The sequence below is a fragment of the Carettochelys insculpta genome, chromosome 2 (genome assembly GCF_033958435.1).
Source record: "Carettochelys insculpta isolate YL-2023 chromosome 2, ASM3395843v1, whole genome shotgun sequence".
In the NCBI taxonomy this organism is placed as follows: Eukaryota; Metazoa; Chordata; order Testudines; family Carettochelyidae; genus Carettochelys; species Carettochelys insculpta.
The window spans coordinates 126453664-126480891 of NC_134138.1; the positions used below are offsets into that span (position 1 = coordinate 126453664).

The 27228-nt window shown below is 40.3% G+C and overlaps 1 protein-coding gene across 5 annotated transcripts; it reads left to right on the plus strand.

Annotated features, from left to right (window-relative positions):
• On the plus strand, positions 1–27228 carry SSR1 (signal sequence receptor subunit 1). 5 transcript variants are annotated; one of them, XM_074987714.1, is made up of 10 exons: positions 1–198; positions 2865–2983; positions 10905–10992; positions 11199–11461; positions 12383–12459; positions 13992–14070; positions 15939–16032; positions 16785–16799; positions 22499–22562; positions 24228–27228. In XM_074987714.1, the coding sequence occupies exons 1-10, from the start codon at positions 120–122 to the stop codon at positions 24232–24234; spliced, it is 885 nt and encodes a 294-aa protein (XP_074843815.1). In that variant the 5' UTR covers positions 1–119; the 3' UTR covers positions 24235–27228. The 5 variants fall into 5 exon arrangements, with proteins under 5 accessions (XP_074843815.1, XP_074843817.1, XP_074843816.1 ...); XM_074987716.1 differs by having other exon boundaries at positions 16712–16799; positions 22499–27228; XM_074987715.1 differs by having other exon boundaries at positions 2–198; positions 22499–27228.

Here is a 27228-nt window from a genome sequence, read left to right on the forward strand (position 1 = left end):
GCTGGGGGAGAGGCGGGGCCGGAGCGCGTGCGTGGCGTGAGGGCGCCAGGGTCCCGGATGGGGGCTATCGCCATTTGGGCCGAAGCAGCCGCGGTGGAGGGCGCGAAGTGGCTGCTACTATGAGATCCCCGACTCAGCTGCTGCTGCTCGTGCTGCTGGCCTTCCCCGCCGCCCTGCTGCTGCTCGGCGGCAGCGCGGGTGAGAGGGCGCGCGCGGCTTCGGGGAGGCGTTGGTATTTGTAATTCGAACGGGAAACGTTACCCGCTTCCTGAAGCGGGCGCGGCGAGCGCGTGAGGGGCTGGGCCTGGGCTTCTCCGGCGGGGGAGGAGAGAGCCGGTGCCTGGCCACTGCGTGTCCGCGTGGAGGCGGCCAGGTTCTGGTGTCTGACACTGCTGGGCACTTGGGCACAGCGGCGGCAACGGCAGTGCTCTCCGCCAGCACCGCTGGACGCTCCCCGTGCAGGGCCGGCCGGCGGCGCTGAGCTCATCGCTGCCCGCGGGGTTCACGTGTCCCTGCTCCGGCTGCCCCCGGACCAAACGGCCCTGAATCGGTGGCGGTCGCCTGGACACGTGCCATGCTCCCCGGTGGCTCCTGGCCGGCCGCTCGGGGTCAGGCGGCGTCTGTGCCGGGCGAGAGGCTTTTCCCGCTGGGTCGGGCTGACACCGTTGTCAGGTGTGACAAACCAAAGCGAGACTAGACAGCGGGCGCCCGGGGCCAGGGACTGGCTCGCCGGGGCCGCCGGCTCCACTGCAGCTGTGAACAGTAAATTTCGAGCAAACAGCACATTCGGTTCTTGCGGGGGTGGGGGAAGCCTTATTTCCAGGCAGCCAGGACCAAAACTCGATGTGTGGCTAGATAGAGAGGCTACTAAACCAAATCACAGCAGGGAGTGCTTGAAATGGCTGTAACAATCTGGGATCAGTTGTGCAGACTGGTGGGAGCATGCTTCAGCTCTGCAGGGAAATGTGTTTGCAGCCAGTCTTCTTTTTTTCCCCTTCCCTAAAGTGTCCTTCAAACAATAAAGCACTGGCATCTGCTTACACTGTATTCTTTTCTGATTTATGCCTTGAAAATTGCTGATACCAAGTAAAAGAAGATTGAAGGGCAATCTTAGTTGTATGCTTTTCTGACTGGCAACTGGAGCTTATAACATGTGTTTCTCTTCCCACAAAAAGGAGGTTCTTTTAATTTTAACTATTGCCACATCATCATTCCTTCTGAAATCCATTGAAGGGATCAGTGTGACGGGAAGTAGGTTCATGTGGTGATGCAAAATAACAGCCTGTGCTAACTCTAATTAGGGTTATGACAGGATTTTAATTATAAATCTAGTAGTTAAAAACTGCTCTTTCTGAAATTGTCTAGGAGTGAAATTATTTTAATTAATCATGGATAAAAAGTACACTTGCTAGGTTTCAGTAAGATCCCTTGAGCCCCTTCTGAGTGGAAGAAAAGTTACTTTTTTTTTCCCCCAGTTAAATTTTGATTTATACATGCTTGGTAATTCTCTGATTTGAGTAGCAAAATCTATTTGGGCTTGGCCATGGACCCCTGTACTCCATATTATTGCATGGTGTAAGGGAGGTCAATGCGAAACTGTGGAAATAAGTTGATTCTGATTTGTCAATTCTAATTATGCAAATGCGAAATTGAATTATTTCCTTAGTATAGGGCTTATTTCCTTACCCTTAGCTTGTTCTGGAGGAGCACTCCAAGGAGATTTGCAGAATTTCTGTGAAGTGAGGGGCTAGGTCAGGATGGTTCACAGTTCAGTAGGAGAAGCGGACAGAGCTCTGTGTCCTGGGGAGACTTGCAGGAGATGCTGCACAGAACTCTCCTTGACCCTGCTGGAGATCATCAGTATTCATGGGGTGCTGCCTTCCACTCCCCTCCTGACCTGGACTCTTCAGTGCATTCGCATGTGCTGCTTCTGCCCAGGTGAAAAGCGAGAGAGACTGGCAGCCAAATTCCAGTGCATAAGATCATTCAATCAGTATGTCATAAGTACCCTAGCTCCTGTGAGCACAGAACACCCCTTTGCCTATATGCTGCTTGATGTTTTTGTTTTCATATTGTACTAACTTTTCACCTTTTTAATATTTGAATAAATGTGTTCCTGAGAAATTAACATCAAATCTTCCTCATTTTCATTTTTACTTGTTCTGTTTAGTTCTAATTTCAGACGTTTTCCCATCTTGATCCTAAATACTGCAAATATAACAGAGCAAGTATGCAATTAGTTTAGCTGAATATACACACAAAATGAAGCATTTATTTCTAGCTTTTAAAGATCTGCCAGATAAAGTCCAGATTCTGACCTGAATTTTTGACCTGTATGAATAAAAACAATAAACAGATTCCTCAAAATACATATAATACCATGATTTTATGGGATTCCAAAAAAGTACTAAATTAATTGGCCTCTGATTTTTTTCAATTTTTTTTGTAGAAACATAAGTTTAAGATTTAGTGGACTGCTTTCATTTTATTTATGCCAAATGTTATAATAATGAGACATCCCTGGTAGGATGAGTGGATTGATAAGCAGTCTGGTTACCTTCTAGTACTCTAAGTCAAAAACCTTCTTTTCACTTTTTTCTCTGCAGTTGGGTGCACCAAATCTTTAATTTGTTTTGAAATTAATTGTACATGAATTAGTGTGTTAATCATGTATTTGGTAGAAAATGAAAGTTCTAAACTGAGAATGATATCTTCGTATACAGATCAAAACTTTTGCATAATACTTTACAACTAAAATGTCAAGCTGTATATCTCCTGCTTTTAAATGGACACCTTGTAAATTTAAGTATATTCCCAATGTCCTGTTATCAAATGCATTTAATACCTTCTTGTTTTGTTATTAGGTTCAAGTCTATTAGTTGCAGCCCAAGATGCTACGGAGGATGAAGAAGCAGTGGAAGATACGGTAGTTGAAGATGAAGATGATGAAGCTGAAGTTGAAGAAGATGAACCCACAGATTTGGTAAATGTGTATGAATATTATTACAAAATATTAAACAGCTTCTTTATGATATGGAGGAGATGAATTAGAAATGTGATTTTTAGTAAAACAATGTCTATGAAGTGGCTGAAAAAATAATTAAGGACCACAGAAATATTTTCAGTTTGGGCAACTGTGAAAGATAGGTGGAACAACTAAATAGTAATTGGAACATTAGCATCTTAAAAAGAGAACTACACTACAAAAATAATGTCCAAGTTGCTTACTTCGAACTACAACTTAGAAGTAAGCAACTTCAAAGTAGTGTGTCTACACGCACCCTACTTCAAAGTTAAACTTCGAAGTAGGGCACTACTCCATTCCCAGGAATGGAGTAAGGACTTTGAAGTTGGGCTCCCTACTTCAAAGTTAACTTTGAAGTAAGGGAAAGTGCATGTAGACTCTCTGCTGGCTACTTCGATGTAATGCTTAACTTTGAAGCTAGTTCCTAGTGTAGACGCACCCAAAGTGATATTGCACAGTTCTTGGGTTTTGTCTTCCCACATCATTGCTTGCTTTAAGAAAGTAATAGTACAGTGGAAAGAGAACCAACTGCACAAGGTTATACAACGGAAGTTACAGCTATTCGGGCATAAGTGCAGAATGAATGACAAAAGAAAAATCAAGACCCTGGTATTCAGCATAATGGACGGGTCAAATAGGAGACACCCCCCCCCGCAGAGAATGGGTAGATGATGTAGTAGAGTGGTGTGGAGCTAGTCTACAGAAAATAAGCCCCTCCGCTCTGGACAGGGAAAAATAGAAGGAAATAATGAGAGAGGAATCAGACACCATGCTGAGCCAATGGTTGTTGATGATGATGGTGATGATTCTTCAGTGTAAATGTTGTTCGTTGTATTGTGTCACTTTCTCTCCCTTAAGAGCTGGAATAATATTTGAAGTCCAGTTATGAGGCATGTTTTTGCCTTTATTGATTACATCTGTAATATGGTTTGAAATAAAATGATCAGGTTATACTTGTCACATCAGTAATTTAATTTTCCTTTTTGAGGCAATTATTTCAAAATTTCAAGTGAGATGGTTTGTGTAGTGTTACTGTGGCAAATTGCTTTTGCTCTTAAATATCTGAGGCTCATCTTCTAACCTCAACTGATGTACATTAATGTTAAGAAATTACAATGAAAATGAAGTGTCCGGGGAGGGAAAACAAAGGAAAGTGGAGAGAAGAGGAAAAGAGAGGTGTTCATGTGAATTTTTATATATAATAAAAACAAAGAATTACTATATTACTGCTTGGTAAGTATATTTGCATTTTACTGCTTTTCATCAAATTTGATAGCTTTTCATATTACATGGCCTGCTTAACAGGAGCCACATGCTATTCTGCAGTAATTAAGTATTGGTAGAATTAATGAAATATATTGTGTACATTATTTTGTTCTGTTTAATTATCCCTAGTAAGTTGCCTTTTTTTTTTTTAAAATAAGTAAATAGAAATTTGAAAACTATTAAATAGTGTTAAGAGTATAGGGCTGTTGAAATATCTGTCATAACATACGGTTTACACTGTAGCGTGAGATGTCTTTGTGGTTAGTGCTCTTAGTTCTTGGGTTAGTAAAGGAGCAGAGGTAAATTTTTTTTTTTGAAGTCTTACGTATAAACAGTGACTGCCAGGCTAAGGCTGTGTCTACACTAACTCCCAGCTTGGAAGGAAGCATGGTAAGTAGGGTGTCGGAAGATTACTAACGAAGTGCTGTGGTGCACATGCAGCACTATATTAAGCTCATGGTCCCCCATGGCAACTTCAAAGCAGCAAACTTAAAAAAGACAGCCTAAGAGTGTGAAATAGGTCATACTTTACTGTATGCTTGACTTTCTTCAACAAATACTTATTCCAAGAATGAACATAAGAATGTAAGCTTAACTGAAGTCTAACCTTGACCAACAAATTGGCAGTACTTGGTTAAAAGTAACCTTCACCCTCTTAACTTTTATGTGATTAATAATATAAGCTCATCCCTCATTACACCAGTACTTTACTTAAGAGTACTTGCTAAAATGAGGGACATCTGTACCTATATATGCTCACTAGATGAGTGACCTTCCTCCGCTAATATGAGCTTTAACATCCCCATGACCCAACCTGCTGCCAGGTACAGTAACCCCCCAAGATACACACATTCAGCATGCACGTATCTCCTGTTTAGGCAAGTGGGGTGGTGGGGAGACCCCTGTAGCTGGAGTAGAGCCAGCCGCAGGGTACCCAGCAGGCAGTGCTAGCTGCAGGGTCCCTGGCCAGGAACCACGCATGGCCTGGTTTCCCCGCTCCCCTGCGCTGGCAGGACCAGGAAACTGACCAGCCATGAACTGGCAGATTTCCTGGTCCCACAAGCTGCAGGGAGACTGGAACCAGACTGGCCCCTGTTTTCCAGCTCCTTGCCACTCTGGGAGCCAAGAATCTGACCAGCCCTGGTGGGCTGGTCAGTTTCCCGTCTCCCCTCCACTTGTGCAAAAATTTAAGTTACGCCAGGGTTGGAGGAACAACCCTGACTCAAGGGTTTACGGTATTAGCTGCCCTGCAGATTCAACCTGTCACCAGGTTTCAACCCCTCCCCTGCTCACAGCCGCAAACTGCCACAGCCTTTAACCCTCTCCAACTGCCCCCACCCCAAGCCCAAAATTCACTTGCCTTTCAAAAGGAATGCCACATACTGCTGCTTCTTTGCAGGCTGCAATATTCCCTTCCTCCTGGGTGCCTCTCTCTCTCCAGACCTCTGGCTTCTGCCAGTTTACAGTGTGGCATAGGCAGCCCCCTGACCTGCTCCTCTGAAAGAGCAGAACTCAACTTAAAGGGTATAAGGACCAGCACCTTGAGTCTGCTCTTTCACTGGCAGGCAGGGAGTTGGAGGTAGAGCTGTGAGAGCTGCCAGTGGCTGATCTAAGAGCCATATGGTGCTCAGCTGCGTTTTAAAAATGGTGGCCCTGGGACGAAAGGTGCGGGGGGGAGCCCTTCATGACATCATGCTCTCCCTTCATGCTCTTCCATGCATCTGCGTGGGTCTTGTGTTCGTGATCTCTGTGCATCTCAAGTGCACTTAGAGCAATACGTTTTATCTTTAATCATCATCTTTATTTTGTGAAACATGGGTCCAAAATGCATTGCAAGTGATTCCCATAGTGGTAAACCAAAAAAAGTGAGAAGGCTATTAAGTGTAGCTCAGAAACTAGAAATTATAGAGCATATTGAAAAAGGTGAACGTAACAAGGATTCGCTGTGCAGCCATAAACTTATCTTTGACTGAGTACAATTCTTTCTCAAAAAGAAAAGTTGAAAGAAGTTGCTGAAGCTTTGTTGGTATGAAATTGGAGCATATAACAGGAACAAGAGATGTCATTATGCAAAAACTAGAAAGACTTTTCATAGAATCATAGAAGAGTAGGACTGGAAGGGACCTCGAGAGGCCATGGAGTCCAGCCCCCCTGCCCTCATGGCAGGACCAAACACTTTCTAGACCATCCCTGAAAGCCATCTATCTAACCTCTTCTTAAATAGCTCCAGTGATGGAGATTCTACCACTTTCCTTGGCAATTCGTTCCAGTGTTTGATCACCCTGACAGTTAGGAACTTTTTCCTAATGTTCAACCTGAACCTCCCCTGCTGCAATTTCAGTCCATTGCCTCTTGTTCTATCCTCAGAGGCAAGGAAGAACAAGTTCCCTCCCTCTGCCTTATGACACCCTTTTAAATACCTGAAAACCGCTATCATGTCCCCCCTCAATCTTCTCTTTTCCAAACTAAACAAGCCCAGTTCTTTCAGCCTTTCTTCATAGGTCATGTTCTCTAGACCTTTGATCATTCTCGTTGCTCTCCTCTGGACCCTCTTCAATTTCTCCACATCCTTCCTGAACTGTGGTGCCCAGAACTGGACACAATACTCCAGCTGAGGCCTAACCAGTGCATAGTAGAGCAGGAGAATGACTTCTCATGTCTTGTTCACAACACACCTGTTAATGCATCCTAGAATCATGTTTGCCTTTTTCGCAACAGCATCACACTGACTCATATTTAGCTTGTGGTCCACAAAACCCCCCAGATCCCTTTCTGCTGTACTCATTCCTAGGCAGTCCTTTCCCATTCTGTATGTGTGACACTGATTGATTGTTTCTTCCTAAGTGGAGCACTTTGCATTTGTCCTTATTAAACTTCATCCTGTTTACCTCAGCCCATTTCTCCAGTTTATCCAGATCCTTTTGAATTATGACCCTATCCTCCAAAGAAGTTGCAACCCCTCCCAGCTTGGTATCGGCTGCAAACTTAATAAGTGTACTTTCTATGTCAATATTTAAATCGTTAGTGAAGATATTGAACAGAACCGGTCCCAAAACAGACCCCTGCGGAACCCCACTAGTTATACTTTTCCAGCTGGATTGAAAACCATTAATAACTACTCTCTGGGTACGGTTATCCAGCCAGTTGTTCACCCACCTTATAGTAGCCCCATCTAAGTTGTATTTGCATAGTTTATTGATAAGTATATTATGTGAGACTGTGTCAAATGCTTTACTGAAGTCTAGGTATACCACATCCACCGCTTCTCCCTTATCCACGAGACCCATTGGATTGACAGCCACAACCAACATAACATGAAATTGAACTTTCTTATCCAAAATAAAGTTGTTGTTTGAAGATTTAAAGCTGAAAGCTCAAGAGGAAGGAGTACCAGGTGAGGAGGATCTTAAATTGAAAGCAAGCCATGGTTTGAGAGATTCAAGAATCGTGTTAATTTGCATAGCATCCGTACATCAGGCGAAATGGTGAGCGCTGATGTTGCAGCTGCAACGAAGTTTCCTGAAGAGCTGATGGAAGCAGGAGAAAGAGGCTATTCACCGAAGCAGATTTTCAATATTGATGAGATGGGGCCTCTTTTGGAAGAGAATGTCTTATGGAAAGCATCATGCTTTAAACTATCTAAAGACCATCTCGCGCTGCTCCTTGGTGGTAATCTTGAAGGTGATGTCAAGCTGAAGCCTCTACTTGTGTATCACTCACAAAACCCACAAGCACTGAAAGGATGGAATAAAGCAGCATTACCGGTGATATGGCAATCCAACAAGAAGGCATGGGTAACAATACAAGTATTTACAGATTCCATAACCAGTTACCTTTCTGCCTTTATTACATCTTATAGTGCCAAAAAACTACTTGAACAATAGATGTGTCTTAATTGGTAATGCTCCTGGCCATACTATTAATGTTCGAAGACTATGGTTTTCTTGCCTCCTAATACCACCTCGATCCTTCAGGCGATGGATCAAGGTGTAGTAGCCACTTTTGAGGCATATTATTAGCAATTGGTCATGACATACCTTGTTTCAGAATCTGACAGTGAAAACAAACCCAACAGTACGAGAGTTGTGGAAGAAATACAACATAAAAATAGCGATAGATAATATTGCTTTAGCCTGGGACAAAGTCACTCAAAAAACACGAATGATGTGTGGAAAGTCTTGCTGTTGAAATTTGTGCACGACTTCATTGCGTTTGACATGGTCAGGGAAGGCATTCAAGAAAAAATTGTGAAGCTGGCACTTTTGAACCTGGATTTGAAGTAGTAGACAAAGATGATGATGATCAAGAAGTTTTAAACTCTCACAAGGAGAAATTGTCCAACAAAGAACTTACTCAACTCGATGATGACAAGAGAAAAAAAGTGTAAAGAGGTTGAAGATGCTGAATCTGATGAGACACTGAAGTAGTGAGAATATTAAACACCAAAAAACTATCTAAAGTGTTTGAATATTGTGAAGCAGCAATAGCAGTATTGGATGAAAATGATCCAAATTTGGAAAAGTTTTGCTTCAGGCATGAACTAAATGCTTCCCTAGCCTGTTATGAACTTTACAAAATGGAAAAACAGGGTGCCAAACAGACCATACTTGAATATTTTTTTGTTCAAAAACTGTTGATCCTCTACCTTCCACATCAAAAAGTTCTACCACCAAAGATATGGGAGTCGATGTACCTTCAGAAAGAAGATGCTGACAGCCCCTCCCAAGCTACCAATTGACTGCTACCACAACAACCACCATCCAGTCAATGCTGACTTCTTTTGGTGACTGTTAAATTTCTTTTTTTCACTTTTAATGAAAGAGAGAGAAATGTAATTTAAGGTTCTAATATGGAATCTGGTTGTACTATATGCATACACTACGTCCTATTTCTGGTGCCTAGCTATTCAGACATCAGAAAAGTACCTAAACTCAACTGCTTTATGTCAAGTTAGGAGCATTTGGTATGAACTGGAGACTTTACGTGTATTAATGGGAATTTAGTGGTGTTCTTAAGAGTTTTCGCCTACAAGCAGAACTTTGGGAACCAAGGGCGCTCGTATAGCGAGGGATGAGGGTATCTGAGTTTTACAAGTAGAAAACAGTATTATATATTGAACCCCTCTAATCTGGAGCACTATAGCCTGGCACCAGGCATAATTTGGCTTGATTTTAGCCACTTGTCATGGGTTTGGCCAAGTTTCCCATAGTCCCATAAAGTTTAAGTTGCCACTCCTGCCTCACAGGCTTCTGTGCTGTTGTTTAACTGTGGTATATCCCTATAACATCTTCTAAGAGCCCAGTAAACAGTGGAAATGTTGGTAATGTGCTAGACGACATAGGCCTCCCAATATCCAGAAAATTCTGTCATCTGGCACTGGTCGGATCCTGAGGCTGCTGGACGAGAGAGGTTCAACCTGTGCAATGTGATGGGTACCTCATTTCAAGGATTGTAGCATTGGTAGTACCCTTACAAGGCTAAAAACATAGCTGCTGCCCTGAGGGAATACCACGCTTTTATGAGACCTAGGATACCTTATTTCAAAAATAATTTCTTATTTGGAAATATAAGGACGGGCCATTGCTATTTGTAATAGGAATGAGAAAATGTGGTCTGTGCAGAATGACTAGAGAGACTTCAGAAGCTTAGTTGAAACAAAATACATCTTTTTTATTAACATCTAAAATTCAGTGAAAATGGCCTTTAAACAATGGTTTGTCTTTGACAAAAATGACTTATTTTCTAAACTATATTATGGAAGACCTTTGTTTTCAATAAGCTACCAACACCACTGTGATTAGATGTGGAAACTTGCTTGAAATTTTGAAGTTTTTTTTGGACTGTTCATTTCAACAATACTTTCTTGTTGCTTTGTGAGCAGAACGTCTTATTTAAGTAGAACTGAAAGATGTTTAAGACATCAGTTGATATTATCTTCCTTGTAACCATTGACTGCTTCTGACTCCTGAAGTGTCAAAGTACTGTACTGCCAGAAGTGTTCGGTCATGTCATCAAATAATGTAGATGCTATACAAACTAATGCCTATTTTGATTAGTAAACAGGGAAATCTGGTATTGGCTACTTTAAAGTAGTTATTACTTAACTCTAAATGTATTAAGGAGTTTTTAGCACGATTTTTATTGTACAGACAATTATTTACAGGAAGGATGTCTTATTCTGAGTTTTCATTTTATTATAAAGTAATTAGAGGCAGAGGGACAAAAGTCTTTAATTTTAGACCAAGCTCTTTATGTGATTGTACTCTAGGTTTTAAAAAGAGCAGTCAGGGAAAACCAGACTGCACAATTTTAGATTACCAGCTTCTAAGCAGTTCTTGTCGTCCAGAGCTTATGAACATGCTAATCACGTTGCATTTAACTTTCAGTGGGCATTTGCGGGGATGGAGAACCAAACAACCCAGAGTTTTCAGTTTCTCACATCAGAACTGTTCTGCAGCATCAGGAGCTAGAAGTGTTTCATGGCATCCTGTCACAGAACTAGTGGGACAAAACGAAATACTTCCATTACCATTAACATATAAGATTCTCATGAATGTGCACATCTTTGCTTTGCTGTTTGTTATAGGTTTTTCAAAAAATTCTTTTGTCTTAGACAGAAGAAAAAGAGGAAGAAGACCTATCAGGAGAACCTAAAGCTTCACCTAATGCTGATACAACTATATTGTTTGTGAAAGGTGAAGGTAAGATATGTACAAGTCCTGTACCAGACTATTAAACACTTGACTGTTGCTGAGTGATGGCTAGCTTTAAAAGTCGCTGCATGTTCATAAAACAATGTTAAAGCTTTGGCAAAGCACTGTGGGGTTGTGTTATGGCTGAGTTCTGCACTTTAACACTGGTGTGAAATATTAAACTTTTCTAACTTTAAGATATTGTTATGTTCTAGACTTTCCAGCAAACAACATTGTAAAGTTCCTGGTAGGCTTCACGAACAAGGGTACAGAGGATTTTATTGTTGAGTCTCTTGATGCTTCTTTCCGGTACCCTCAAGACTATCAGTTTTTCATCCAGAATTTCACAGCTCTCCCTCTGAACACAGTGGTTCCACCACAGAGACAGGCCACATTTGAGTACTCATTCATCCCTGCAGAGCCTATGGGTGGTCGTCCCTTTGGACTGGTTATAAATCTGAACTACAAAGATGTAAATGTAAGCCTGGTTCTGGAATTACTTTTATTTTTTCAAATAGAAGTAGAATCGGGGGAGGGCTGCGGGCAGAGAGGAGAAAGGTAATCCAGTTGATAGTGTTTAAAGTATTAATGTCTGCATAGATACAGTTGCTTATACCAACTGTTCTGTTATGGGTGTGTACTTGATTGTAGAGCTCTACGTGTTTTCTGTGCTATAAAATTATGTTTACATTAGCTGCAGACATTACAGTACTTAAGGATAATGAATAGCGATGTCTTTTATAGAAAATCTTAATTTCTCCCAGGGATCTCCTAAACTCACTGAGCCAGATTTGTGTAGTCCCATGAATTTGAATGAGTTAGCAATGTTGGCAAATGTGGTCTCCCTCTTTTTAGAGGAAGACTTATCACAGGTAATAATGGGAGTTAGGTGCATGTCTGCCATTGAGTTTCAGAAGGAATTAAATGTATAACAGCTTCTTGCACCTTTGAAACTTCCCCATAGTTAGCAATCTAATCAGATCCTCAGTACTCAACCGAACATATGTAATACTACAGAAAGACATGAAATGCATACTAGCATTTAAGCTGAAGCCATGGACAATCACATGATTTTCTTATATATAGTCTGATGAAGTGGGTCTTTGCCCATGAAGGCTTATGCTTCAAAAGATCTATTAATCTGTAAGGTGCCCCAGGACTTCTGGTTTTTTCTTATATATGTAGTTACTAATGATACTGCTCTGCAAGTCTCCAGCAAACTCCTGTTTCAGAATCTTGTGCAGAGTTTTCTCACATAGCTATCGGACTTGCTTTTTGTTGTGAGCTAGACAATTCCTCTGCTCTTCACATAGTAGTTTGTCTTCAGCAGAAGTTTTAGACTCATATCCTTTGAAGACATTACGAGCAGTTAAAACTATTTTAAAAAACATTATTGCAGGGCAATGTGTTTCAAGATGCTGTCTTCAATCAAACTGTTACAATTATTGAAAAAGAAGATGGATTGGATGGAGAAACGTAAGAGAAATTTGAGCTTGCTTTAGTTGGTAATACAGCAATACCTTACTGCTGATGTATGTGCCCACTTAAAAACGCTTTTGTCCTCATTTCATGGGATGCTGGAAATCTTGTGTGGCCTGGGCATGGTAGAGCATTCAGAGGAGGAGAGAAGAAATGTTCCCTGAATGGAGAGAGAGAGAGAAGCTATGCATCTTTTTTTTAGTGTGACACAAAACTGATGGGCTATGGTTACACTACAGTGCTCTGTTGCCAGGCAGTGCTGCTTATTGTACTGGATGCACTGTCTGTTGAGAGCACACACAGCTTTATTGTCTACAGACTGTCAACAGCAGCATCATGCCTCATGGTTTAAAGGCAGGAAGCTGCTGGAGAGAGTGCTCAGTTTGTTGGCAAACTGACAACAAAACGCACCTCGTGTGGACATTGCACCAATTTTTGTCAACAAAACTGGCGTTTTGTTGGCAAAACTCGCTGGTGTGACTGTACCCATTGAGTGTGCAGTTCTCAGACTTAAGAAAAATTCTGTGCCTGATTCATATTTCAAAATATAGCCATAATGTTAGTATTTAAGATATGACAATTTTCACTACTTTGCTGCCTCTCAGATCCACGTACAGAGCAAAAGTGTGGCCCATTACTGACTGCAGGAAAAGCTTCTGTCTCAGGCTATGTTCCTAAATAAAGTTATATGTAGGGAGGAAGTGCGGCACGTACGGGTCAGAATATTGAGTTGCGGTCTGCATTTGGAGGTTGAAGTACCTACATTGTTGCAGTCTCTGAGGGGTTCTTTTCAAGTGGCAATGTGAATTGAATTAATCTAATTCCTAGTTAACGTACGCGTTCATCATAATTCTGGGGAAATGCAGAAAAGCTAAAGGTGAATTGCTATGAAAACAGACTTACTTGTCCCTGGATGTACCTGGCAGCTCTTTGAGGAAACTTACTGTTCTGCTTGATCTGTGGATTAGAGGGATTCATTACGAACATTTAACCAGATTGTTAAAAAACAGACCATCGTGTGGTGCTCTCATTACTTGTTGCAACATTGTGGTGCAATAAAATTATGTAATGGGGTCTCATAGCCTTTTGTGCCTGATTAGTCAGTTAGCAGGTGCATTCATTCTCACAAAACACTCTTAAAATATGGCACTTGTTAACTTCAGCAAGCGTGAGCTTAAAGAAATGTCAGCTGACGACATATTCATTGAAGGCTGTCAAATGGCACTTGCATGAAACTTGCCTTGTTTAAAAGTTAAGTGGTTCTGTTTATTCAGCTAAGTAACTCTACTTGGTTTACTCTGTATTTCACTTTACTTTGCATTAAATTTCAGTATTCCTTATTCTTTCTCCTGAAAGAAACTGAAGAGACTTCCTAAAACTTAGTTTGCAAAACCACACAGTATGCAGCAGCATTGCAGGGGCTCAAAAACATTTCAGCAGTTAATTTATATCCTTTGTTTTTAAAAAACTGATTAGACTTGAAATCACTGATGACCTTTTATAATTTTTTCTTCCACTTGCCAAATAAGAATCTTCATGTACGTGTTCCTGGCTGGACTTGGCCTACTTGTCATTGTTGGTCTACATCAACTGCTAGAATCTAGGAAAGTAAGTTCAAAATTATGTACATGTATTTGTTAAGCGTATACAGTATTATGTTGGTGCTGAAGTTTTAGCTTCTGATCAAAGCAGAACACCATTTGGGGCCTGTTGTGGCATAAAATTCATGAAAAATTTAACTCTGATCAGTGAAATTGAAGGGAAGTACACTGGTACTAGCATTCCTCCTAGATTTATGCTGATAAGTTGCTTTTCTGATTACTGTGTATTTGCTTAACTTCTCCATAGCAGTGCATGAACTTTGTGGAGTAAAAGGCTCTGTTTTCCAAATGTTGGGGTATGCAGCTATAAAACTCCACTTACATTTATGGTTTACAACCTCATGCAAGTCCTCATTTCCTCCTGTTATTGCATGAACTGTTAATGCCGTGTTATAACTTACTTTGTAACCTTTCAGGGTGGGTAAATGTGTTCTTTCATATTAATATTTGCTTACAGTGATAGACCTGAGCCTTGAACACTATTCAGATATTACGACTATAATGGCCAAAGCAGTATGATAAACCAAATAGTACATCTAGTGAAAATGTAATCCAATGGTAAGGTACCATAAGGGTGTTGATCTCAAAGGATAATAATTTACTATATATTTTAAAGAGTTTTGTGTGTTGGGTCAAGAACTCCTCTTAAATGGTAGGAGTTAGGACCACCAAATTTGGTATACAGCTTGCTCTTACCCTAACTTAAAGAAATGCAAAGGTTTGATTATGCTGGGAAAATGGGATGTGCCTGGAATTGGATTACATCTCATAAAACAAAGCAGAAAAGAGAGAATTACCAAGCCAAGTACAAAAACAACAAGATATTTTGGAGCACAACCTTTCATGGGCAAAGACCCACTTCGTCAGCTTATGCTCCAAAATATCTGTTGGTCCATAAGGTGCCACAGGACTTCTTTTTGTGTTTTGAAGACACAGACAAACTCGGCTACCTCTGATACAAGTCAGATACAGTCCTCACAATGACTTAACTGAGTGAGTGTTAAAATGAATCAAGATGAGCTAAACAAATTAGGATGAACCTTGGATAGGATTGCTTCTCGGTATACCTTACAGAAAAGAGAAAATGGAGAAATTTGGAGTAGTGCTGTTGTGGCACAAATAAATCAATGGTTAGGGTTTGAAAACTAGACGAAAATGTTATTGGAAACCAAATTGACTACAGCCCATTTTCTGTTAAAATGTAGCAAACAAGAGTTTAGTAGGGATGAATTACAAAAACATTTGATGACATTCCCATTTAAAAAAAATTCCAACCCCCCCCGAAATGTTAACAATCCCTTTAAGAAACCTGAAATAAAATTGAACTTTATAAAACCACTATTTTTGAAAAATAAAATTATATCAATCATGTACCCTTTTATTTTCCAAAAAACTAAAGGACTCTGAGCAATACCAAGTAAATATGAAAGTAGAATACTATTAAGGAAAAATCCTATTTTTTTCCCCCCAAAATGATAAATCATAATTATACTAGATTTGTTTTTGGTACTTATTTAGCACTATTACATCACTGATCTGCATGGAGCTTTGTTGGAATTTAGATTTAATTCCTGCCATAAGGAATGAGGATATTCAGAACTAAAAAGCATAAGATCTGACGTTGAATTTTGACAAATTTACGGAAGATTTAAAGTTTAGTAAAGTTAGGTTACAAAGAGGGCTTGACATTAACTGTTCAGAAGCTTAAAGGTATATTTTATGTGTGCTTAAAGCCAGTTGATTATTGTTAAATGCAGTAATTACTTATTTAGGTTTAATATCATGGCATTTATATGATGTAAAGCTTCCTTATGGAAGGCAACTCTGTTCACATCTCTCCTTGTAAGACAAACATTTTGTTTCAAACTCTCCCAGAGAAAGAGACCAGCACAGAAAGTAGAGATGGGCACATCAAATCAAAATGATGTCGACATGAGCTGGATTCCTCAAGAAACTTTAAATCAGATCAGTAAGTAGTAAGCCTTTTGCAATTGGGACAAGGGTCAGTTGTTTTATCAAATTGGTGAATTATTTATTTGACCAGATTCTTAAGCTATCTGCTTCAGGAAATAGCTTCAGTCTAGAGGTAACTTAAGCATATGCATGTGTGTGTTATAACTGTTTTGCATATTACACAGTAATTGGTTATTTAAAATATTAAGCTGTTTTTAAAGGTAAATGCTTACCAGACTTGTAGAGCTAACAGTGGCAGTCACCACAAACTTTTCTTCCTCTTTGCTTAGTCATAAGACTCTGGTTCTCTTCCATCTTTCTGGAAGCCAAGTCCAAAGAAGGTGTTATATGACAGAAGTACTCTTATATGGAAGCATTTTAAAAAGCACCCTTTTCTTTTGTACCCATGCTTTCATAGATTGGCTTCGAGAACTGCTAACCCTCTAACTATAAAGTTTGATCGCAGAAGTCTTGAAGGGGTCCTAGTGGAATAAGATTTTCCCCAATAATGAGTTTTAAGTCTGTAGAACCCATTTAAGCCATCAGATGAGCATCAGTGTACAATCTTGTACTTACTAAATACAAAATGTTAAAACTAAAGTTATGTAATTGTGTTGGTGTCCTAAATATGAATATCAATAATGCCAGTCAGTTATGAATACCATACTCAAATTCAGTATCTGAACTTTTTTTAGACTGTTCGAATATTTGTGGATATTCTAACTTTTCTTCTGCTGTCTTTTCTGTTCTGCTTTCCTGGGGCTTCAGTGCAGAGTAGAAGAGGTGAGGTGCTTAAACTCTGATGGTGCTTTGTAGTAACCGGGGCTTTTACTGTGCATCTACTCTAATTGGGCTCTGGTAACATTCTAAGTCATCACTGCATGTGGGTGTCAGTGTGGTAGCATGAAAGCACTGGTAAGATCACAGTGGAAGTTGGTGGTTTCAGATAAACCATGTCTTAACATATAATAGATCTAAATCCTCCTTTAGCTTTAGTAGTCTCGTGACTCTGTTTTGGAGTCTAGTTTAAAAGTGTACAGCATTTTATTTTCCTCACAGTACTGCATAAATGAAAGCTGCCATTGAGGAAGAAATTTAGTGATGAAAACAACATGTATAGGTACCAAGGAAGAAAGGTCATGGATCTAATTTTAAACACAATTTAGTTCACATTGTATTAGTACAAATAAATGCATGTGCCATAGTCTCTTATGTAGAATTTCGCATGCTGTTAGTCAAATCGGTGAAAGTTCACAGTTTATGATGATGTGTAAAGGTAGGTGAGTATTGCAGCAGCATCCAGGAGACTACAAGAATATGTGCCTACTGTTTGAAGTTAGTTCTGCAAGCTGATGAAAGTGATAGCTGCTATGGTTCTGTCACCTTTAGAAGTGGCATGTGCAATATAAGAATGACTATTAGAAAACTGCTAGTTCTTCATCAAATGACTCTTTTTTTTGTGCATTCAAATTAGGTGTGTGTACACGTGTGCTTGCTGGCCATAAAATTTCCCCCCCCAGCAATTAGTCGGTGGATCAGCCTATGTACCCCCTGCAGAGGCACCTTCATGGCACCCAATATAGACCCCCTCTCCAGTTTTTTCTTACCACCAGCTATTGTTAGCTGGAACATCCCATTACAAGTGAACTGGCAATTAGCTATTAGTTCTTTATTGTATATAGATAATAGTAGTTTTTTTTAGTGTAGTCACTGATTATTGGTGTCACTCTTGGAAGGGTTGGTCTCTTCTCCCTTGAGTCCCCAGCACCGAGGCATGCCTATGTCACCAGGCTTTAAAGCCTGTACAGCCTATGATAGATGCATTTGTAAGAGCAGTCCCCACACTTTTTTGCTTGAAGTCCTCAGAGGGATCAGTGATCCATTTGCAAGACTTTTAGGCCTAGGACTTTAAAAGACAGCGCTCGGTATCTGAAGACTATCCTCATGGAAGTGGCGCTGCAGCCCCATTCAGAAATGGGAGGTCATTGAATCCAGTGCCAACTACTTTGTCTTCTGTGTACAGAATGTTCTGGTGTCAGGGGAGCAATCCAGGCGCCAAGCAAAGAGAGGATGTCTGGGCACCACGCAGCGTGGGACTTGCAATCAGCTTGTAGGCACTGGTCTCAATCTCCCATGTGTCTAAAGAGGAGATGGCGGAAGAGGGGCAGTTCTCCCACCCCCAAGCACAGGGAATAATCAGTAGTGAGACCCAAGCAGGGCCACTCCACTCCGGGACCATAGCTGCAAGAGCCAAGCGTCAACTCTCACTGACACCAGGCAGTCGAGTTCGCAACCAACCCTAATCTGCTGATTGGGAGTAGACACCTACAGCTCCCTTCAGCACTGGAGGCATTTTATGTTGAGCAGAAACTCATGCATGCTACAGCACTGTCATCTTTGAGACATGAGAATTTACTGTATGCCAACCTGGAAATGTTGGACATGCTACTATGGCCACCACTGCTCCACCCGTGTCTTGGTTTCAGAGATGGAGGAGTCCCAGCCAGGTACTGTCATGTTCACCTTCATGTTTCCTCAGCTTTGGAGTCGGCGTCCAACTCCTACTTCTATGACAAGGTAACATGCTCTGTGGACATGGGGAAGTCAGTAGATGATATACTTTTACTTCAGCAAAGCTTTTGATACAGTCTCCCACAACATTCTTGCCCATACATTATGGAAATATGGTTTGGAGCCTTGGACTAGAAGATGGATAGAAAGCTGGCTTGATGGTCGGGCCCAACAGGAAGCCATCAGTGTCTCAATATCTGGATGGTGGCTGGTTTCAGATGGAGTGCCGCAAGGCTCGGTTTTGGGGCTGGTGGTGTTCAACATCTTTATTAATGACCTGGATGAGGGACTGGATTGCACCCTCAGCAAGTTTGCAGATGGCAAAAGCTAGGGGGAGAGGTAGATTCGTTGGAGGGCAGAGAGAGAATCCAGAGTGACCTGGATAAATTGGAGGATTGGGCCAAAAGAAATCGGATGCAGTTCAACAAGGAGACATGTAGAGTCCTGCACCTGGGCCGGAAGAATCCCAAGCATTGTTATAGGCTGGGGACCGACTGGCGAAGCAGCAGTACAGTGCAAAGGGACCTAGGGGTTATGGTGGATGAAAGGTTGGATATGAGTAAACAGTAGCCGCCTTGGCTACAAGGGTATAGTAGCATATTGGGTGCATTAGGAGGAGCATTTTGAGCAGGTCTGGAGATGTTGTTCCCCTCTATTTGGCACTGGTGAGGCCACATCTGGAATATTGTGTCCAGTTTTGGGCCCCCAGTATGAAAAGGATGTGGATGTGCTGGAGCAGGTACAGTGGAGGGCAACAAAAATGATTAAGGGGCTGGAGCACAAGACCTATGAGGGTAGGCCGAGGGATTTGGGCTTGTTTAGTTTACAGAAGAGAAGACTTAGGGGGTGATTTAATGGCAGCCTTCAACTTCCTGAAGGGGAGCTCTAAAGAGGATGAGAAACTGTTCTCAGTGGTGTCAGAGGGTAGAACAAGGAGTAATGGTCTGAAGATAGAGGGAGAGGTGTAGGGTGGATATTAGGAAAAACTACTTCAGCAGGAGGGTGGTGAAGCATTGGAATGCATTGTCTAGAGAGATGGTGGATTCTCCATACGTCAAGGTTTTTAAGGTCCTGGCTGGGATGACTTAGTGGGGGTTGATCTTGCTTGAAGCGGGGGCTGGACTAGATGACCTCCTGAGGTCCCTTCCAGCCCTGATTCTCCTCTCCTTACCTTCTTATCCCTCCTACCATGCTTGGTCCTGCATTACTTCAGACCAGTGGACCCTTCGTATAGTCAAAAGGAGATACTCCATCCAGTTCTACTCCTTCTCACGCTTCTGCACCGAGTCTCCATTCCTCTTCAGGGACCCTTCTCAGAAGCAACTCCTCATCTAGGAGATGTAGTCACTTCTAACCTTAGGAACTTTACAGTGAGCTCCTTAGGAATTCAGGGGACAAGGATTCTACTCTTGGTACTTCCTGATTCTGAAAGCCAAGGGATGAAGGTGTCAGTCCAGGGGGTACTTAAGAGGAAAAATTTTCTGGCTACTGTAGACGTGCCTGCACACACCACTGTTTGGAATGGGCACGAACAACACATCTGAAGGAACAACAGTTTACAAAAAATGAGTAACTTTTTTTATGATTCATGAGGGACACAACTGCTGGATTATGCAGAGATGCTTTGGAGACTTAGTTTATAATCCTTATTCTGATGCTGAGTTCCTGTGCCTATTTTCTTCTTCAATAAAATGGAAACCTTTTCTTACCTGATGAAGGTCTGAAGACTAACTGCATATTGCATCATAATTGTGAAATGCTATAAAACTACTAGGTTTTCTGTATCCTAAGGGTTTCTTTCCACAGGGCTTTGGGTGGGGAAATAGTGGTCTAGAAGACACTAGAAAAAAGGTTTGTAGAGGGAATGTACAGCAGTAATATGAAACAGTGGATAAACTAGCAATGGAGAGTTGTAGAGGTAAATGGAAGCGATTGATACAGTGGTCTAAAAGCAAGACATAGAATACTCTCCCTGGAGTCATCAGTTCAAACTTGGGGGGTGGGGGCGGGAAATTAATCAGCACACTTGATGCTGAAATATTGCAACTTCCCACCTTTCAGATATTTATGTAGAAGATTTTAGACTTTCCATCTTTTTAAATTGTGTATTTACAGCTTTCCAAAGCTGAAGTAAAATTTGTCTGTCTCTGCACACAGTTAGTAGTGACACTGTTGAGGACACTGACCAATGTTTTGTCTTAACCAAACAAAAATTTATAAAAACTGTTAGATTTAAAATGCATCTAGATATTCACCCACTCACAAATAACACCACGTCTTGTACAAGGAGTGGAAATTCTTCTAATCTGTTCATTTTGCATAAAAAGCATCCCTAAAGCAAAAGACAGTTGTAGGACTGCCATAATCAGTTTTATCAGAGAGATAGCTGAGTTAGTCTGTGTCTTCAGAAACAAGAAGCCTGTGGCACCTTATAGACTAACATAATTTGGAGCATAAGCTTTCATGGGCAAAGACCCGCTTCATCAGATGGATGAGTGGTGGGGGCAGGGGTTCAGAGGAGTGTATAAAGAGGGAGCCTCAATCAAGGGGAGGGCTGGAGTTGACAAGGTCTGTTCAATCACGGAGGATGTGGCCCATTAGCAGCAGTTCATGTGGTGTTGTGAACTTCAAGAGCAGAGAAATTTTTTTTTATAATGGGCCAACCACTCCCAGTCTCTGTTCAGTTCTTGGTTGAGGGAGTCCAATTTGCAAATGAATTGCAGCTCTGAAGTCTCTTTGGAGTTTTTGTTTTTTTGTTTTTGTTGTTGTAGGACTGCTACTTTTAAATCTGTTGGGAGCTGGTGAAGACACAACCTAACTTCGAAGGGAGCATGGTAAGTAGGGTGTCGGGAGATTATTAATGAAGTGCTGCGATGCACATGCAGCACTTCATTAAGGTAATTCTCCCCTGCGGCAACTTCAAAGTGTTAAACTTTGAAGTGCTGGCTTGTATGTAGCCACGACTAACCCACAGGTACTTCGAAATCCCCAAAATTTTGAGGAGTAAAGGGACTTCAAAGTATCTGCGGGTTAGCTGCAGCTACACACAAGCCGGCACTTCAGAGTTGCCACGGGAAAGTTACCTTAATGAAGTGCTGCATATGCACTGCAGCACTTTATTAATAATCTCCTGACACCCAGTTTACCGTGCTCCCTTTGAAGTTGGGAGCTAGTGTAGACACAGCCTTACTGAGTGTCTGGGGAGACTAAAGTGTTCTCCTACAGGTTTTTGTATGTTACCGTTCCTGACATCAGATGTAATCAGTTTTGTAAACTATCAGGTTTAAACTGATGATTGTTAAAATATTTCAAGCCATGAATCATTCCTTGGGCCATGGGATTTAAAATCATCCTGGCTAATGCTGTTTTTGCCCCATTGAACAGTGGTTATCTCAAACTATTGAAGGAATACATGATTCCAGCTGTCAGATGGTAAAGCATTAGCAGTTGTTAGTGCTAGAAAATATGCATGTTGAAGGTGTTTAGAAAGCTTGTACCTTTTCCTGACAAAATGTAGGAACCACTAGAGCATGTAATCTTTTTAGCTGAATACAGATTAATGGAAGGTACTTTGCGTTCAAAACACTAGTGGTTTTTTTGCAAATAACTAAATATCTTCAGTGTTGAGATGTATTGAAGATATGAAGACTTGTATGTCCTGAATTTAATAATAATTGTAAATACTTTGCTAATAGCATGTTCAGAAACAATCAAGTTTCTCTTTCATCTCAAATCTGCCTCCTACTTGGCAATCTATTGGAAAGCCAAATGGCCATTTCCATTCTATTCAGGAAAAAGATGAGTACTTAAAAAAAAAAAAAAAAAAGGCGGGGGTGGGTTGCAGAATGTTCACTTACAATTGATACACTATTTGCAGCAGTTTAGGTAATCTGTCATCTTTCCTCTTTCAGATAAAGCTTCACCAAGGCGGTTGCCCCGCAAAAGGGTACAGAAGAGATCAGTGGGATCTGATGAGTAAATGTTAAAACAACAAAGTAGCCTTTACTAATCCTGTCTCCCTCACCCCACCCCTTTATTTTTATTTTTTTCTGGATTGGAGTAGTGCACAAACACCATATCAACATGAGGAAAATGCTACTCAATATTTGGACTGACCAAATGTTATCTGGCTGATAACATTGCTGCAAATGTGTGTGTCATCCCTTTTTTAAGATAACAAAATTACTTCTGGGGAAGAGGGTGGAGGAATGAAATAATCTTCAAGATTTGTATATAAACAGTTGACCTTAACGGAATCATTGTGTTACCTGAAATGTGCCTTTAGAGTCCTATGTAATGCTGGCTTGTCATCTGCAAACCTTTCTGAAGTTTGATTTTTATTTTCAGAAATCAAATGCATAGTTGCCTGATCTATTCTGATTGTCTCCTCTTTGTGCAAGAGTTTTCATGCATTTGTTATGTAGAATCATAAAGCTAGGAACTCCATTCTTAGCTGCTCACATACCTACTTTTTGTTTGTTTCTACTTCAGTGATAATGCACTGATCTGGACTTTTTTAAAATTGTAGCTAGTATTCTAAAGGCACAACCAGCTGTAACTCCTTTTAGCAGTATAAATTTTTTTCTTTGCTGCTGTTTGATGTAATGCGCACACTGTGAGACCTAAGAATCCAAATGTGTTTGTATAAATGTTAGAGGAATTTTTACAGCAGCAAAACTTGAAGCATGGAATGGTATGTAATCCATATAAAGTTCTTTTTACAACAAAACCCATGTTACATCTGTTTAAATTGTTAGTGTATTGTGCCAACAATTCTGGTATTCGGAACCATACACGTAGCTTTGGAATTCTTGCTCGCGTAATTAATAGGTCCTGATTAGTGTTCCATGACTCCTCACATGCTCACAAAAGGAAGAATTACTGATGGCAAAATGCACTTCTTAAATTATGTTGAATGCAAAATGTAACTGTTTTATGAAACTTTTAGGCACAGACTCTTTTGTTAATGTACAGTAAAGAGATTTTTTTGTAAACTAAAATACAACCTGAAGGTGTACAGAGCTATGAATTCTTAAATGACAGTAAAAATAAGTAATTCATGTTGACCCTTTATTTTGGGGTTGTGATCTTAAATTTTGTTGTAAAATACTCATGGGTTTTGTAAGTAACTGAGTCACAGTGAAATGACAGATACTGGAAATACCTAAAACTAACTTGGACGTTAAATTGGATTGTGCTTCATAAAAGCTTTGTCCGGGTTTCTTCAGATTGATTCCAGTATATTCTCACTATTAAGTACATGCTAGCTCAACGTGCAGTTATAAGATACAAAGCTATGCACATTCAAATAGGATTTTTATGGAAGACTCATGAGTACAATAAACTTCAATACAGATCTGTCACTAAAAATATGAGACTAAGTTTTGGTGTAGACAACTGAATTTGTCTTGCATTCTTTAAGAAGGAACATTTTTATGTACATCTGTAGGTTTCTAAAGCTAGGTGCTTCTGAAAACAATTATATACCTTTCTGGCTCAATAGGTGCCTAAAAGTACCTTTTTTAAAAAAGTGTCTTAGTCGTCATTTTGCTCAGTTTGGAAAATGCAGTTGTTTGAGATTTGTACTTCAGTTTTATAGTTTTCTTAGTGCTTTTTTCTTGATCTACCTTTGTTCTGCAGGGACTGAGCATCTGAGCCAATGACAGATGAACAATACCTGCAAATCACTTCAGCACACTGGGTGTGAAACAGGGTTTAAGATCTGAAACTACCTATGCTGGCACTACTATACTATAAACTTCCCTGTCAATGAAGTGTGAAGTATTTTGACTCCTGTTTGGATGTGGAACAGAACTTTAAAAACAGCTGCTTTGCTTTTTAACAGTGGTTGACTTACAAAATTGACAACGTAGTTACCCAGTAAAGAGAACTTAATTACCACATTGCAGGATCTCTAAGAGAAATCTTATGCAGGCTGATGAAAGAAAATAAACTTGGCAATCATTTAAATGTTACCTTCAAAATATCAACTTTGTAAACTAGCAAGCCACTTCAGCTAAATGGAGGAAGGTTTATCGGGTTATATTTGTACTGCTCCTGCTTCAACTAAAGCAGTTATGTCATGAGGTGAGAAACTGACTAACCTTCTTGCAATTTAATCTCTGGATTATGCCTGCTGCTTGAGTTCGCTAAGAATTTTTCCAGTGTGGGATGACAGGCAGCCATAAATTTAAATCTCTTCTAGAGTCAGTTTGAAGTTTGGGAACGTGGACAGAGAACATGTTGTTTCCAAGGAAAATAAAGGCAATGAGGACAATTCTGGATGCAAATATTTGTGTAGGAGGTGGTCTTCACACAGGAGGCAAACCCTATTTGCTGCCCAAAAGCAAAAGATCAGAACACACTTATGGAGTAGGATAGGGTAGCAATTTGGAATGTCCAATTTCATTCTACTCCTTTGTGTAAATGAAAGTGGACCTCTTTCTTAATACTTCTGAAATGGTTAGGTATAAATGGTACACATTAAAGTTCCTGAGCCTTAATAGGTGCACCTCTTAGACTGCACAACTCACAGGTGAGTGTAGATTTTAAAGCAGTGTTTAGAAATAACTGCCAGATATACTTTCATGTACATTGAGCTGAAATCTAAATTGCTTTGCAAGTGAAATGTCAAATGGAACTGAGAGTAATTATCCCTGGAACAAATTTCAAAAAATTTGTATAAATTGCATTGATTAAACATATGGGTATATAGTGGGTTTTTAAGGAGAATCAGTTATTTAATACCTCCATTGTAATCAGGGTCACACTTGATGGGTGCCCCAGTCATCTGGAAGGGGAGGAAGAAGGTGGCTGTATGTGACAGAAAGAAATGGAGCCGGTCTTCAAATTTCTGAACTTGCGTGGGTGTTCTGGTAGAGGCTGGTTATTATATAAGAAGGCTTCTTGGTGGGGGTTATGGCAAGCTAATTTTATTAAGTGACTTGAGCTGTAGTTCACTTAGTTTATAGTTAATATCCTTTTTCCAAGGCACTACTTCCCCACCAGCTTGAAATGCTTTACTACAACTCACCATTGACATAGGGCTTGGTTACTAAAATTTAGGCATATCTAACTGCTTCTTGGAGAGAATGCTTTTGGCTATCAGTATGTACTTTGCACATATGAAACACCATGGTTCTAATTTCTTGTTCCCCTTTAGTATTCTGTGGTTAAAATTTAGCAATATTGCAGTTGCATGAAATGGCTACTCCTATAATATCTTCCTTTCAGCACATGGATTCTTCTTTAAAGTCTCTAAATAACTACATCAAATTTGGTTGTATTCCATAAGTCTTACCATATGAAATTGTACAATTAACAGTTAAACTTTTCTGGATTACCCATGTTGTGTGTATAATTAGCCTTCTTTGTGTGTATACTAGGCATTTTTATTAGGTCACTAACCTAAAAAGGGAAAGCTATTAATCTTTCCCACAGGAAAACTTGCATTGAAACCAGTTTTACCCCATTTGTGCTCATAATCACATGCTATTAGTTTGTATGTCTTAAACAGATTAGATTATATGAGCTCCTTTTATTCCTTCATCCCATACTCTTCCAATACTTTGTCACTGAATCTTCAACCTAGCAGAAACTGAAATAAGCACAAAGTTAAATCTGGTGAACTACTTTCCACGCAATTCTTAATAGGCATAGCTGTCTGAAGCCAGCCTTACAAATGGAATTTTGTATGCGAAGCTCTGAGGAACCACTGCCAAGTAGCTAAAGCACAGACTAAGATATTTGATAGGTCTATTGCAAATTTAGTATGACTTTGTGGGATATTTAACATAGCTGTACTTGGTAGTATAGATCTGTGAAGAGGGAATAATACTCAGTCTTTATGCACTGTTCATAAAGGACACTTGAAATCCTGTATGGTGCTCCACAAATATCACTTACACTGAAGAGCACTGAATTTATGGTAGCTGGAGGAAAAGGTCATTTATGAATCCCTCTCACAGGTATCTGGGAGGGTATTAATGATTGTCCATAAAGTTGTTTTGAAGGTGGAAAAATGCTGATTTCATAGATGTTAATGTAATACTTGCAAGATCTTCAGTAGTGTGCTGCAAGATGTGGCCCTGCCTGGATTCAAGGGGGCTGACCATTGAAGAATCATGCCCTTATTTATCACTGCTCATGCTAGATAGAGTGCTGTGTCCTTACAGGGTCATAATCTGGATTATTTTATATACCATAATCCTTTTAGCTAAATATATAGCCAAAACCAAAAGGAACTTTCACTGTAAACTGTGGGTTCAGAAGCTGACTGTTCTCCCCATTCTGGCTGCAGTACTCTAATAATCTTAGTGTCTCTTCCCTGTAAGCAAGTTAGTCACCACAGCAATGTTGTGATACTGAATGAGCATGAACTTGCTCCTTACAGATGCAGTTTTCAGATCCACTTTGAGAATTCATGTGAAAGTGAAGAGATGGACTGGTCTGGACAGTTAAGATTCAGCTCGCTGAACTTGTACTGCAACTCAACTACAAATTGACTTTTTACTTAAAGGGTTTAAGTGAGAGCAAAATCAGTCTTGAAACTATAGATCCAGTTTTTCTTGTAAAGCAAACCTGAAATTCTTAGTATTTTGTAGTTTGTTTTGTTAAATAAAGAACTGATACGGCACTTAAA